The sequence below is a fragment of the Mizuhopecten yessoensis genome, unplaced genomic scaffold (assembly GCF_002113885.1).
Source record: "Mizuhopecten yessoensis strain PY_sf001 unplaced genomic scaffold, ASM211388v2 scaffold4121, whole genome shotgun sequence".
NCBI lineage: Eukaryota > Metazoa > Mollusca > Bivalvia > Pectinida > Pectinidae > Mizuhopecten > Mizuhopecten yessoensis.
This window is the reverse complement of record NW_018405386.1, coordinates 633,101-646,450: the sequence shown is the minus strand read 5'-3', so window position 1 is coordinate 646,450 and position 13,350 is coordinate 633,101. Positions and strand designations below refer to the sequence as shown.

General features: G+C 33.9%; 1 protein-coding gene across 2 annotated transcripts; it reads right to left on the bottom strand.

Annotated features, from left to right (window-relative positions):
- Positions 1 to 4,601: 4,601 nt before the first annotated feature.
- On the bottom strand, positions 4,602 to 13,333 carry LOC110448550 (cyclin-dependent kinase 1-like). 2 transcript variants are annotated; one of them, XM_021494838.1, is made up of 8 exons: positions 13,250 to 13,333; positions 12,651 to 12,753; positions 10,676 to 10,832; positions 9,664 to 9,787; positions 8,978 to 9,148; positions 8,419 to 8,582; positions 7,845 to 7,986; positions 4,602 to 7,385 (listed from the first exon to the last, which is right to left on the bottom strand). In XM_021494838.1, exons 2-8 carry the CDS (start codon positions 12,685 to 12,687, stop codon positions 7,266 to 7,268), a joined length of 915 nt encoding a protein of 304 aa, XP_021350513.1. In that variant the 5' UTR covers positions 12,688 to 12,753; positions 13,250 to 13,333; the 3' UTR covers positions 4,602 to 7,265. The 2 variants fall into 2 exon arrangements, with proteins under 2 accessions (XP_021350513.1, XP_021350512.1); XM_021494837.1 differs by lacking the exon at positions 13,250 to 13,333 and having other exon boundaries at positions 12,651 to 12,874.
- Positions 13,334 to 13,350: the final 17 nt, after the last annotated feature.

Sequence of the window (13,350 nt, the reverse complement as noted above, 5' to 3'; positions counted from 1 at the left end):
AATTGCTTTGAATATAAAAACTTGGTGAAATTTTACCAGAACTAAACTAGGTAATGCTTATATTTTACAAATGGTTTTATTTAATTTATTTTTACATCTTGAAATATACTGGGGTATTTTGAATACAAAGTCCACAATTGTTTTTGCCTTTGTAAGTGTTCGTCTAATAAGACCGTGAGTAGTTGTCCTAGTGCAATAAGACTGTGGACAAGAGGGCATTAGTTTAATAGGAGAGTTGACTAGGAGTTCCAAGTCTTTTAGGACAGTTCATCAGTAATGTAAATCTTAAAAAACTTTTGACTTAACCCTTTCACCACTGTAGACCATAATGGACTCATCCATATCAATACATGGTAGAGTCTACAAAAGTTACATAGGGGTGAAAGGGTTAAAGCATTAGTCTGATAGGTCTAGTAGCATTAGTCAAAAAGGACTGGTGACTAGTAGCATTAGTCTAGGTAGGACTGGTGACTAGTAGCATTAGTGTAGGTAGGACTGCAAGCTAGCTATGTCTGTCTAGCATGACTGTTAAGTAGTTGTATCATTCTAGTAAGACTTGAAAAGTAATGTCTGTCTAATCGGACTGTTAATTGATAGTGCCTGTCCAGTAGGACTTGACAAGTAACTTAAGTCTAATAGGACTGTTAATTGATAGTGCCAGTCCAGTAGGACTCGACAAGTAACTTAAGTCTTATAGGACTGTTAATTGATAGTGCCAGTCCAGTAGGACTCGACAAGTAACTTAAGTCTAATAGGACTGTTAATTGATAGTGCCAGTCCAGTAGGACTCGACAAGTAACTTAAGTCTTATAGGACTGTTAATTGATAGTGCCAGTCCAGTAGGACTCGACAAGTAACTTAAGTCTAATAGGACTGTTAATTGATAGTGCCAGTCCAGTAGGACTCGACAAGTAACTTAAGTCTTATAGGACTGTTAATTGATAGTGCCAGTCCAGTAGGACTCGACAAGTAACTTAAGTCTAATAGGACTGTTGAGTCGTAATGTCTCTAATAGGACATCTGACTAGAAAAGTGTTGTGCTAAATTTAAATTCTGTGAATTTGTTCCTGAAACAGTTTCTTGTCGCAGTTGTGTTATAAAACACACATGAAAGTGGAAATGTTTATTATGCTTTTGTTGATTATTCTGTAAAAACTTTGTGTAAGTAAAAACTTGATGTGAATATTTAACTGCTATTGTTTATAGCAGAGGTATTACACATAGGGAAATAATGAAATATGGAAACTGAGTTATTTAAATGATAAATTATGAGTCATCTGTATCTTCACATTACAAGTACTTACTGCAGAGGTGGCAGACTTCGTCAGTAGTTGTGCTAGTTATTTTTCCTTTGTTTTAAATTTGTGCTGTATTAATTGTTATGTCCCTTTTATGTATGCTGCGTACATGTGCATGTGTGTATTAAAATTCTGTGTAAGCTCTTCTGATTTTCTGCACAGAAGTAACCCTTTCTCTAGTGTCTAAAGGGAACTCTTTAGACAGTTAATTGATAATTATGCAACCATTTCTATGTAAGACATGCAAAAGTAAAACTAGGAAAAATCTATTAAAAGTCTATGTCGGTAAATTTGTTTTTAATTTCATTTGCATTTGTTGAGATATTTATGGTACCAATATACATTTTACCGCACTCGTTTAAGTTAAAATATTTATTTCATATAATTTCCTGCTGAGTTTAAATGCTAATTCATTTATGTATATAATGTACTTTCAAATAGATTGTCCATTGGGTTTTTTTCTGTTTTAATAATCAGCGTTATTTCATATCCTAGCTTTACACTCTCTTCTCCATGAACGAGCTGTATACATGTATCTGCGCATGAAATGACACTACATATGTATTTCTCAAATGACAAATTATTGTTAGTATTATAGATATTCAAACAGTCTTTCATTATCTTCTCTGTCGTTGATTTATCCAAGGATAAAAGTTTGTTTTATTGTGTTGTCTGTGAAACAAAGAGTGCGTTATAATGATCACTCCTTTGTTGTTGTCCGCACAAATGCTTCCCTTGTGATCACTTTTGAAGGAATATTTTTCATAAAGCTTTCTACAAATATCCTAAGCATCAATTGTTAGCTCAAGTTTGATTTTGAACCAAAACTGAAATTCAACATGGCTGCCAGTGGCCATCTTTAATTTGCAAAATAGATGCATGGTTTCTCAAGTTTGATTTTGAAACAAAACCGGAAATCAGCATGGCTTCCAGTGGCCATCTTTAATTTTTAAAACAGATGCTTGTTTTCCGTATAATAATTCTTAAAGGAATGTTTTGATTTCCATTGAACTACTTGTGCATGCCTACAAGATAAATAACCCCATTGAATTTGATTTGACAAATCTGAAATTCAAGATGGGAACATGTATGTAATTATTGAAAATTGATTACTTATGATTTTCTCAATCATGGTGTCAGACATTAGGGGAATATGGTACCTACCATCATATGCATCTCCTATCAAAAAGCGTATTCAAAGGGAGATGATTCTTAAACAAATCTCTTTAAAAAGTAACACATTGGGAAGTGTATCTCAATGAAATGAAAAAGATTGATCCTGAAATCATACTATGAAATTATTAAAACCAATATACATTTGTGGTGCTGTTATGCAAGTAATTTTTTACGTAATTGATCATATAGTATAATATATGAACAATAATAATTACAAATTTTTATTCAATTAAGTGCTTCCATAATTCAGTTCCCTTCTTTTTCTATTATTTGTCTACCATAGATTATACCCAAGTATATAAGGACAATTTCTGCTTGCACACAATATGAAATAAGACATAATGTTGAGTTGAAAGAGGATCCAGGAAATGAATGGAGAATGTGCGAGTGTGTGCGAGAGGATAAAGATGAACGTTAGATTTGTATTTCATTATCTCTGTTATATTAAATGTTTATGAAACCAATGTTTTATTTCAGGGTTTCGTTAGGACTTGAGTTTGTAGAGCGTTAATCTATCGGATTACAAACCACCCTTTTAACATTAAAGCACAGTATGCAATTTGTGTCCTTTAAATTGTGTCATGTAATCTTGTCAATTGAATTTTGATGTAAATGATGGTATCATTGAAAAGATAATAAGAAAACTTGTTTTGTTTTGTTTATTCCTTGCTAGCTCACCAGACCTAAAGTGATGAAATTAAACCTATGAATAGATTTAAGTTAATTTAAATGAATGACCTTAATCTACTTTCAAGGTCACCGAGGTCAAATGTGTTAAAAGTCTTTAAATGACTTCTTAATTACCTGTTGATAAAAGGGGATGCTTTTTGTAAATAGCATGCTGCAATGAAGGACTACCAATTGTGTTCAAATAAACGACCTTGACCCACTTTTAGTGTCACTTGTGTCAAAATCTTTTAAGTGACTTCTCAATTACCAAAAAGGCTATGGTGATATTTGGCCTGTAGCATGCTGGGATAAAGGGTTTTCAAGTTAATGACCTTGACACACTTTAAAGGTCACAGGGGTCAAATAGGTTAAAAACCTTCTTACAGAATCTTCTGAATAAGCAAGAGTCCTAGGTAATGACATTTGTCCTGTAGCTTCATTTAGTTCATTAAGAAATGCCAGACTTTGGTTACAGGGAGATTAAAAGCAGGTGAGTAACAGGCTCATGTTATTTTCAAATTTAGTTCTTCTTGCATGAAATTGGAATTAGGGTTAATTTTATTTGTGCACGATCCTGGACACATCATTGTTCAAGACATGTCTTCTGTGGGTGTGTCTCACCATGACACGGAATCTGGTTGTGCAGGAATTGATTAACTTGCATTTAATACAACTAGCAGTCAAGATAACTCATGCAGAAAACCTACATAAAGTAGGAGCCAAAAGGAGGTGATACAGAAGAGTATCAATTCCTGCATCACATGACCCGATTAGAAATCTAGTCCTGACATCATGATTCCAGACTTCTTCACTGGCTTAGATGGTTGGTGACCTTCATAATTAATGGATAATCCTCCTATATTTTGAGATTTTTCTGCTGTACATATATTAAAGAAATATATCCCGTTATAGATTAAATAACAAACATAATATATAGCAAAATTTCAATTTTCACTTTTCACATCATGTCAAGAAAGTATGGCCACCGTTTAAAAATATATTGGCCACTGAAATTGACACTTGGATACTGATGTTTAAGGTCCAGGGTGAGCCCAGGTATATTGTGATTATTTTGTCAAAAATTGAGAGAGAAACCAGTAAAATGGATGTTTGCCACAGTAAAATCATGCTATACCAACACAAATTTCAAATTACCCCCATTCTGTTTTGTGCATTTTCTTCAAAATCTTGGCCTGCTGTCGGTTGGTGACGTCGGGGAACATTCAAAGTCATTGGGGTCATCTCTATTGTTGGTGACTTCATTGATAATCGATTTGACATCATAAAGAATTGCGATCCAGGCTTCATATGTAAATGAGAAATTTGCAGACAGTATATAGTAGTTCTGCCTGATTTTTGGTGGTGGGACTAGGGTTTGGTAAGATGTCTTCTCTGTTCATTCTTTCTTGGATTCAACTCATCTATAAAACTATCACATTGAACAATAAAAGAAAAAAGGTGTTTTTTTTAATTTATTTATTTTTCATCACAAGTGATCTAATTACCAGTATAAATACACAATTAAGTGATCACAAATTGAAATATTGCATGATACATTCTTTTCCATACACAAACACACTGTGCCATTCAAACACAATCAACATACAAGACATTATAATGATGCCCCACATACCGTCCATAATTAATTCACCAATGATTATATATAATATGAAACTCTTGTTAAATGCCAGCAATGCATTTTACACATAGATTTCACAACGCTTGACGAGCCTCGATACCCATGAGTTAATTAGCAACCCAGTTGATAGCTACCCATGAGTTAGTATTCAGTCACACTCTCAATACACATTGAATGGAATGCACACTTTATTTCTTGATTTTCCAAGAAGTATGATAATGGTTAGTGATCTTTTTTTTTTACAAATTTTACCACATGCAAAGTATTAAAAGTCTGAACTAAACATTAATAAAACTAATATTCACACCTTGAACACATTGGTGGAAGGATCTGTAATCTCGTCCTGTGCTGGAAATTCTCAACATTCGGTCATACCAATATTTAATGGGACATTCACACGAACAGACGTTTTATGGCTTGATTTTCAAAAGAAAGGAGAATTCCATTACAACCGGAAATTAAACACTGAACAATTACAGTAAGCCTTTGATCACAGTGTAATTGACAAGTGTTTTTTTTTATGTATCTAACAGCAAACAGTATGCTAATTAATCACAGCGACAACAATGCATCTGAAAGGTTCAAGATTTAATAAACTTCTAGAACAGAGGCATATTTTTACACTTAGGCTTGAATGTCCCTTTAAATATTTTTAGCATAAAAACATCAGATTTATGTTGGTACAATTAACAACACAATAATATAAGGTACAACTCACTTTGAACATGCATACAAAAACTCCACTCAGGTTCATGAACTTGCACACTAAGAAATTTGTGAGAACACGTAAATATTGAAGTTTAGATCTTAGGATAGACAAGAAGAAGAAAAAAAGAAGGAGCAATAGAAGAGATAGGGAGGAGAAAAAGACAGAGAAAGACAGAAAAAGACAGAAAGTGTTGAAGGATATGGATCTTTAGCACTGAATTATTTTTTTTGCTAAAAAATGAAATAGGTAAAACACAGAATTATTTTTTTAAATTTGTATGGTAAAATAAAATTCTCAATTTTTGGTTTAATATGTAGAATGGCAAACTTCAGTATGAAAATGACTTTTACATAGACTAAAAAAGTACAAAAGAAGCAAAGAGATTTTTTTCACCAATTATAATGCACAAGTAGGTGTTTCCTTTCTATAATCTATATACAATTCCTTAACATCAATGAGACTTATATAGAGAGATCAAGGGAAAATGTAGATGGGGTATGGGAGTCATAGTCTGTAAAAAAATCCTAAAACATCCTCCATGTGCAGGCTGATATGATTGTTATTCTGTGGGGAACTTGATATTATAGATTACTACTGGGTTTCAGAACAAAACATGTGTTACAAGGCATTTCAATACCATAGTCCCATTATCTTGATAGAAGAACAAATGAAAAGGGTGCATGGATTATTAAATATTTGATTAAAACTGTTTAAACACTTTGATAATCAAGGCACCTTCATTCTGACAGTAAAAGTTGGCAGGATTACTTGTAGGAAAATTTTGTCTAGAACTAGATGGATGGTGGGAAAACCAGTTTATAGTAAAATGCAAAAATATAAAGAGGGAAAAAAAAAGGTAGCATGGAACAATTTTTGAACACTTTGCCTTCTGCTTGAAATTTTCAATTGGTGGTATTAATACAATAAGTATATTAATCCTCAAAATGGTCTTAATGTTGCCTCTGAACATGATGAAAGCACTAACTTACTAAAATCACAGAATATTTATCAAAGATAGAAAAGTTTCAGTTTTGGTGCAGTCATTTACCAGACTAAACAATAGTATTCCCCATCACTCAAAAAGGCCAAATCGGACAAATGGTGACAAATTTTGCCTTTTAATAATCAATATCTGCAGGTACGTGTAATATGTTTTACAGTAGAGTTTACACACAATTAAAAAAAACAAAGAAAAATCAAGGATCTTGCTTTTTATATTGCCTATTAATAACTGGCTTTATAAAACCTTACGGAAGTGTGTATGTTGTTTCAGACTGACAAACATGTAACACACAACTTTTAGATTTTGGCCTAATTTGCCGATTTTACACAACACCTCCTACAACTGAGGAATGATCCAAGATATGATAAAATCCATGAGGTCACCTTTCTTCACACTATATACATATTATCCATGGTCTCCAATGGAAATGCTATAAATGACTTTATCACTTCACTGTTCCATACAGCACTGTCATGCATAAAACATTCCATAAGTACATAAATGTCAATAGGCACTCAACATGCACAAAAGCACATCCTGAAGTTGAACCATCTTGCTTCTGAACAGTTTTGACTTACTATCAAACATTCTTCCTGTTGATTATTTTTTTCCCATATCGCAGGAAAGTCAATATTTGCATAAAACTTCTTCCTGCAATCATAAGCACATGAATAGGAACCCTGTGCCTGTTTTTTGTTCATCTGGCGGACAACTACATGTGTGTATTCATGAGGTCCAAGTTCCATATTTGTTATCTTTTGTGACTAGAGATCAAAATGTTGGCGCCGTGAGGTTTGCTGGAAGCCCGGACTTGTCCAAGTTGGCAAAGTAGGTATGGTTCAGCGCCCTCTTGGCAGAGATTCTATATGCAGGGTCGTAAATCAACATTTGCTGGAAAAAAAATGAAAATTGCAACAACTTAAAATATTTATTTTTTTCCAATATACAAGTTTACCAAGTCATAACGCTAAAGGCTATTCCTATAAAAGATCTTCCAGACCTCGGCCCATGATTTAAGTGAGTTACAAGAAGGTTGGTTTGAGCACAGTATCCATGCTTGAGCACGAGAACGAATTCAGGAATACGGGCCCAGGACTCTTATCCACGGTTGATTTTATTATTCAAATTCAAAAGGTGTTACATCTAAACACACCCTGCAGTCCTGGGATGGGATATATGTTTTTAAATCAATTCAATTAAAAAATGTTCTACCAACAGATGATAGAACAGTTATGAAATATTTCACATGCCAATGAAATTAAGGCTGAATAGGTCAAAGTTAAAAAAACATCTTTTGAGAATTGCTTTACTGAAATGTACCTTGTGCTAAAGCTTTGTCGTAATATTTACCTGTAAGATGTCGAGACCAGTGTTGTCCAGCTGTTTGACCGCAGAGGCCAGCTGGTTTGTCCTCCAGTTAGGGAAGGTTGGTTTGTAGTCTGGCATGTTTGTCACTCCAGGCCAGTCTTCCTCAGTGGGTGTGGTCAGCGTCCTGATAATCACAAATGTAAACATTCAGGCACTTGCAAAATCCAAGAAGTACTAGTAGAATTTTCCATTATAGTACTAAAATACATTCCCAAATATGAAAATCCCTATTGTAATTTGACATTGACTAGTTTGATGTAAATCAAAAGAATCGCACCCAAGCATAACAGTAAAATTGACTGATTTTGAAGTCAGGTGTTGTTCCTCTGTAATCTTCATAGGATGAAGCTGTATCAGCTTAGCAATTGGTCAGGTCTTTTTTTTTTGCTATGACACATTTTACAGGTGCAGAGAGCATAACCACTAGAGTATCAAGGATGTAAAAGATTTGGTAGGAAGTGTAGGTAAAGGTATTTTTTGTCTAAACTTGATTTCCATATTTTTTTATTTTATTTTTTAGTAAATACTGTTTATATGTTAGCACAAAAATGGTCACCTGAATATTCGGAATAGTTGATCAATTTCAGAATCTCCATGGAACAGTGGCCGCTTTGTGATCATTTCGGCGAATATACAACCTATACTCCAGATGTCAACAGGTGTTGAATATCTCTGACATCCAAGCAGAATCTCTGGGGCACGATACCACAGCGTCACAACCTAGACAAGGATAACATTCGCCATGTAAACAATGGGCATTTAAAACAACATGACTTAGTATCAGTAAAGTTTATATAAAAAAGCGAGCCATTATTTTCTGAGTGTAAAATTTAAATCTGTCAGACACTTTGTGGAATGGTTTCTTTTCCTGAAATTCTGCTTTCCATATTTGAATTGTTTTAAATTGAACATGCATAAAAATCCAGGTATTGAGAGAAAGGCCCCCAAAACATGATGTCTGAGGCAGTCTTATTAGACACAATATAAGTGTATCAACAAATAACAGGTTGAATGATTTGATTTGAATAAGATCTGTCTTTCAAAAATTATCTACATCATGACTGCAGCAAAAAAGAGATGTCTATGATGTGAAAGTGAATTCTTTTATAACCTACCTCGTGTGTGTAGACCCTAACAGGGATACCAAATGCCCTGGCCAGACCAAAGTCAGCCAGTTTGATGATCCCCTTATTGTCAATGAGAAGGTTCTGAGGTTTGAGGTCACGGTGCAACACTCGTCGCTGGTGACAGAACAGGATACCCTGCATGATCTGGTACAGGTAACTCTGTGAACACGAACAGGAAATCAGGTATTAACTACTCAGCTGCTGGTCGAATAATAAGCTCCTTCGTATGTGGGTTGAAGATAAGGAAATTTAACTTGAGCCAGATATGAAATTTAGACAAGTAATACCTAAAGCTGAGCTAAGGGTAATTACTATTAATGCATAACTACCCCACTTCACAATAAACAAAGTGGTCTTACAAGATTAACCAAACCCAATTTTGCAAACTTTTGCACACAAATCAATAAATCTGATCCTACTGTCTTACACAGTTAAAACATCATCTTTTTTTTCAAATTTAACATACCCCAGTATCTGCAGTTTCCCAAATATGGCTTTTGAATTTTCAAATTTTATGACATCACATCATTTTTATCCAAAGGTACTAGGTAATGCCATTCACATGAAACGGGGTGTAAAATGGAAGTTGTTTACAACTCTTTGTTGCCATTGATTCAGTCCAGGTTGGGATGTTACAGAAGCTCTGCCAAAAATATTGTCCTTGGGACACTTACCTTGACTAGCATTTTGTCCATGAACTGACCGGACGGTATTGAGTCCATGTAACGTTTCAGATCCATCGACAAAAACTCAAACACCAGAAACAGTTTGTTTTCTTGCATGAGAACATCTTCAAGTCTGAAACCATTTATCAATTTGAAATAATGAATCAAATATAAAAGATGTGTGTTTTTACCCTCCTTTCTCCATGTTTTGTTCCATGTACTTGGTTTTACAATTACAATTGACCAATGGTATTCAACTGATTAAACTTTTCTGAGGTTTTTTTCAAGGTTTCATAAAGATTTGGCAAATATTTCTGAATCTCTTTTTCGAAACATTCATTATTACAAAAAATATCAATTAAAACCAGTGGTACTCTTTAGGAGAGGGTTGATGTTTCACAACACATAACAGCTGTTACAAGATGCATTGAAATGAAAGGTTCACAAATTGTTGAAATAAGTACAACAGATCATTTTTAGTTTTTTGCAATGTTCTGTGAACAGAAGATAGAGAAGAAAGGCCCTGATTCTTTAGGAATCCCATATAAGCCGAAACATACAGAGGTGATATCTGGCATGACTTGTTTATTGCTTTTAATGATTAAATTCTAAACATCTGCATTTTGTTTTCATTGGCTGCATTGAGAACCAATGTCTTTAACTGAGAGAGCCAAGAATGAACAGATGTTTCATCCATATACAAGAGATAAGAGGATTGTTCAAGCAACAGTCATTGAATTTTGAATACAATGAGGTAATTCACAAGCTGATGTCGGTCATTCATTTTTTTTATCATTTTAAAATCTGTAACAGAACGTTTTGAAGCAGATAAAAAAGAAGTATATAAGGAATAAAAGTAATCAAATAATTGAGTAATATTTAATTTGTGACGTCATTTTATCAGTGCTGTCATATGACTCAGGATGTCAATGGTCAAATGACAATGATAAATGAATAATAATTTTCTCCTGTCATATACAGGTTGATGGTATCTTGCATCAAGCACCACACAAAAACATACCCTACAATATTGGGATGCTGCAATTCTTTTAACAACGATATTTCTCGGATTGCGGTGGATGGCACGCCTTCCTCTTCGCTCTCCAGACGGATTTTCTTCAATGCAACAGTTCTGTTTGACTTTTTGTGTCGGCCTTTATATACAACTCCATAAGTTCCTGTTAACATAAACGATGATTTCATTGTATCATTTCTTTTTCTACCAGTGTGTTATAAGTATCTCATGTTCAGGTTATTTGTTAAAAAGCAAACTCTTTTTTTTATAGATTTGGCAAGCCAAACAATAAATGAAAACGCTCAAACACAAAATTTGAAAATTTAAGTGCTTAAGTGCGAGGAATATCGCGACAGCTCTATAATAAAATGTGTTTGCTTAAATCCACCCAGGAACATATTTTTAAAATGGTATTAATATAATAATTCCTTTAACACCATGTTTTGATTTGCTGCATGGTTTTATCTTTTCATGTACTGTACACTGTCAGCTTATACATTTGCAATATTTTGGTTAATTGCAAATGACAAAATTATAATGAACCTGGCTGTGGTGGAATATGTCTACATACATTAAAACCATTTTGGGTCTCTGTGGAGTGTAACATATAGATAGATAGATAGACATATACGTCAGTATCCTAAAATCCGATCAACTTCATAATGTGGGATAGACTGTACAAATGCAACCATACTCTGAACACTTCTTTAAATATAAACAAGACACCATGGTAGTTAATGACAGCTAGATGACTGTCTTTCAAATACAGGAATGCTAGTCGTTTCAGTAACAGGTTGTTTCGGTAACAAGTGGTTTCGGGACATATAAAATTTTCATAACTTTTAAATTACATTTCCCTCCCATTTCATAAAAAGTCCTGTACACAAATATGGATTCAGTCTATGACCTGCGTCACAACCTACCCGTGCCTGGGTTGATTAGTGTTACGTGACTGCTAGAGCTTGAGGGGATACCTACCAACATTTACCTGATTAACAGTGTGTTAATTGTTACCTGGTGAAACTAATCTCATTTTTAAATACAGATCTAGAGGAACTTATAAAATTCAAAATTCAATTTCTTTCGTTATTAATAGGTTGATATTGTAATACATGTAATATGTTTTCAATTCACTATGGCTACATTCGCGTATCCAGGTTGAAATGTTACGTGTGGCACAAAAAATTTCCACGATAAACCAACACACTTGGACCGTTCCATAAGCAGAGCTAAAAATCCACACTTTCGGAGAATAAAAAAACAATGTATCAAGAATATTATGCCCTTCTTTCATGCGTCCACTGAATTACATAATGTATCTTAAAAACTACATGTGGCTTGACATTGTTTTAGAAAGAAATAACGCAATTTGGCAATAGTCAGCATTTTAGTTTCAGTCATGTACGTCTGGACCCCTCAATCTACACGTACCAAATTTTCGTGAGGTCAGCCTTGGTCCAAACCTGTACCTGTCGTTTTCTTTACAGGTTCAACCGTTTCAACCGGATAGTGAATGTAGCCTATATTCTCCATTATTGACATTAAGACGATTCTAACAATGTTTTAAACATTTTGTTTTTGCTATATTGAAATCAAATTTCACGAAAGTAAAAACGTGAGACACATAGACTATATTTTAGACATGTGAATCAATTTATCAAATCCAATGTTGTGCATTATCTATTCATGTTTTATTAAAATCATGGTAAATGTATAAATGTATGACGGGAGAAGGTTATGATAAGTTGCAATAACTTTTATCCAATCGATTGTTCAAATTTAAAAAAAAACAAAAAAAAAACGAAACGACTTTTGACATGTCCCGAAACGACCCGACACCGAATACAGGACTACGTAAATTATTAATCTTAAATTATTAATTTTATGAACTGTTGATAACTGATCTCAGTTTTAAATATGACGTTTATATTTTCCCCTTATTACTGATTATTTTGTTTAATAGTTCTTAGCAATACCGCACCTTCACCAATTTTCTCAATTTTGATGTAATCCTCCATTGTTTCTTTTCTCGGTTTGGTGTGAAAAAGAGGTTATTCCTTTTCAGTTCTCTTCAAAAACTGTTTCTGAAATAACAAGAGTCCCATTACCTATATGATTAATGTAAATATCCACATACACTGATAAACATGCGACTGTGACTATGTATTTGTTATTGATGGTGTCTTCAGAGCGGAAGTCCGCTCAAGTTTGAACATGTTGAAATAACGAACTTTGATTCGAGTTCATTGGATGGCAACACAGCTTCTATAGTAGACATATTCAGCATGATATGAACATGTACGAAGATTAGACGCGCATATGCGACGCACAACTGCTTATATTTTAAATCTAAATTTTCTAATATTTCAAAAATAAAATCGCCATTTACTCGCATGCCGTGTGAACTCAGGATTTCTAATGTTTTGATCGTTTCTTGCTTCTTCATCAATTCAAATAACAGAAATGATAACATATTGATAACGGGATACATTTGCGTAATTTCAATATGAACAACTAACTTTTAGCTGGTCATTAACAATTAATTAGACGAGAAAACTAATTCACATGTGAGTTACAAACCTTTCTCCACTTCAGAAATGCCGCTGTTTCGAATCATCCAATCAAAGTCGAGGTTTCAAAATGTAAATAATATACATTCGGGAAGCATCGGACCTTTTCAA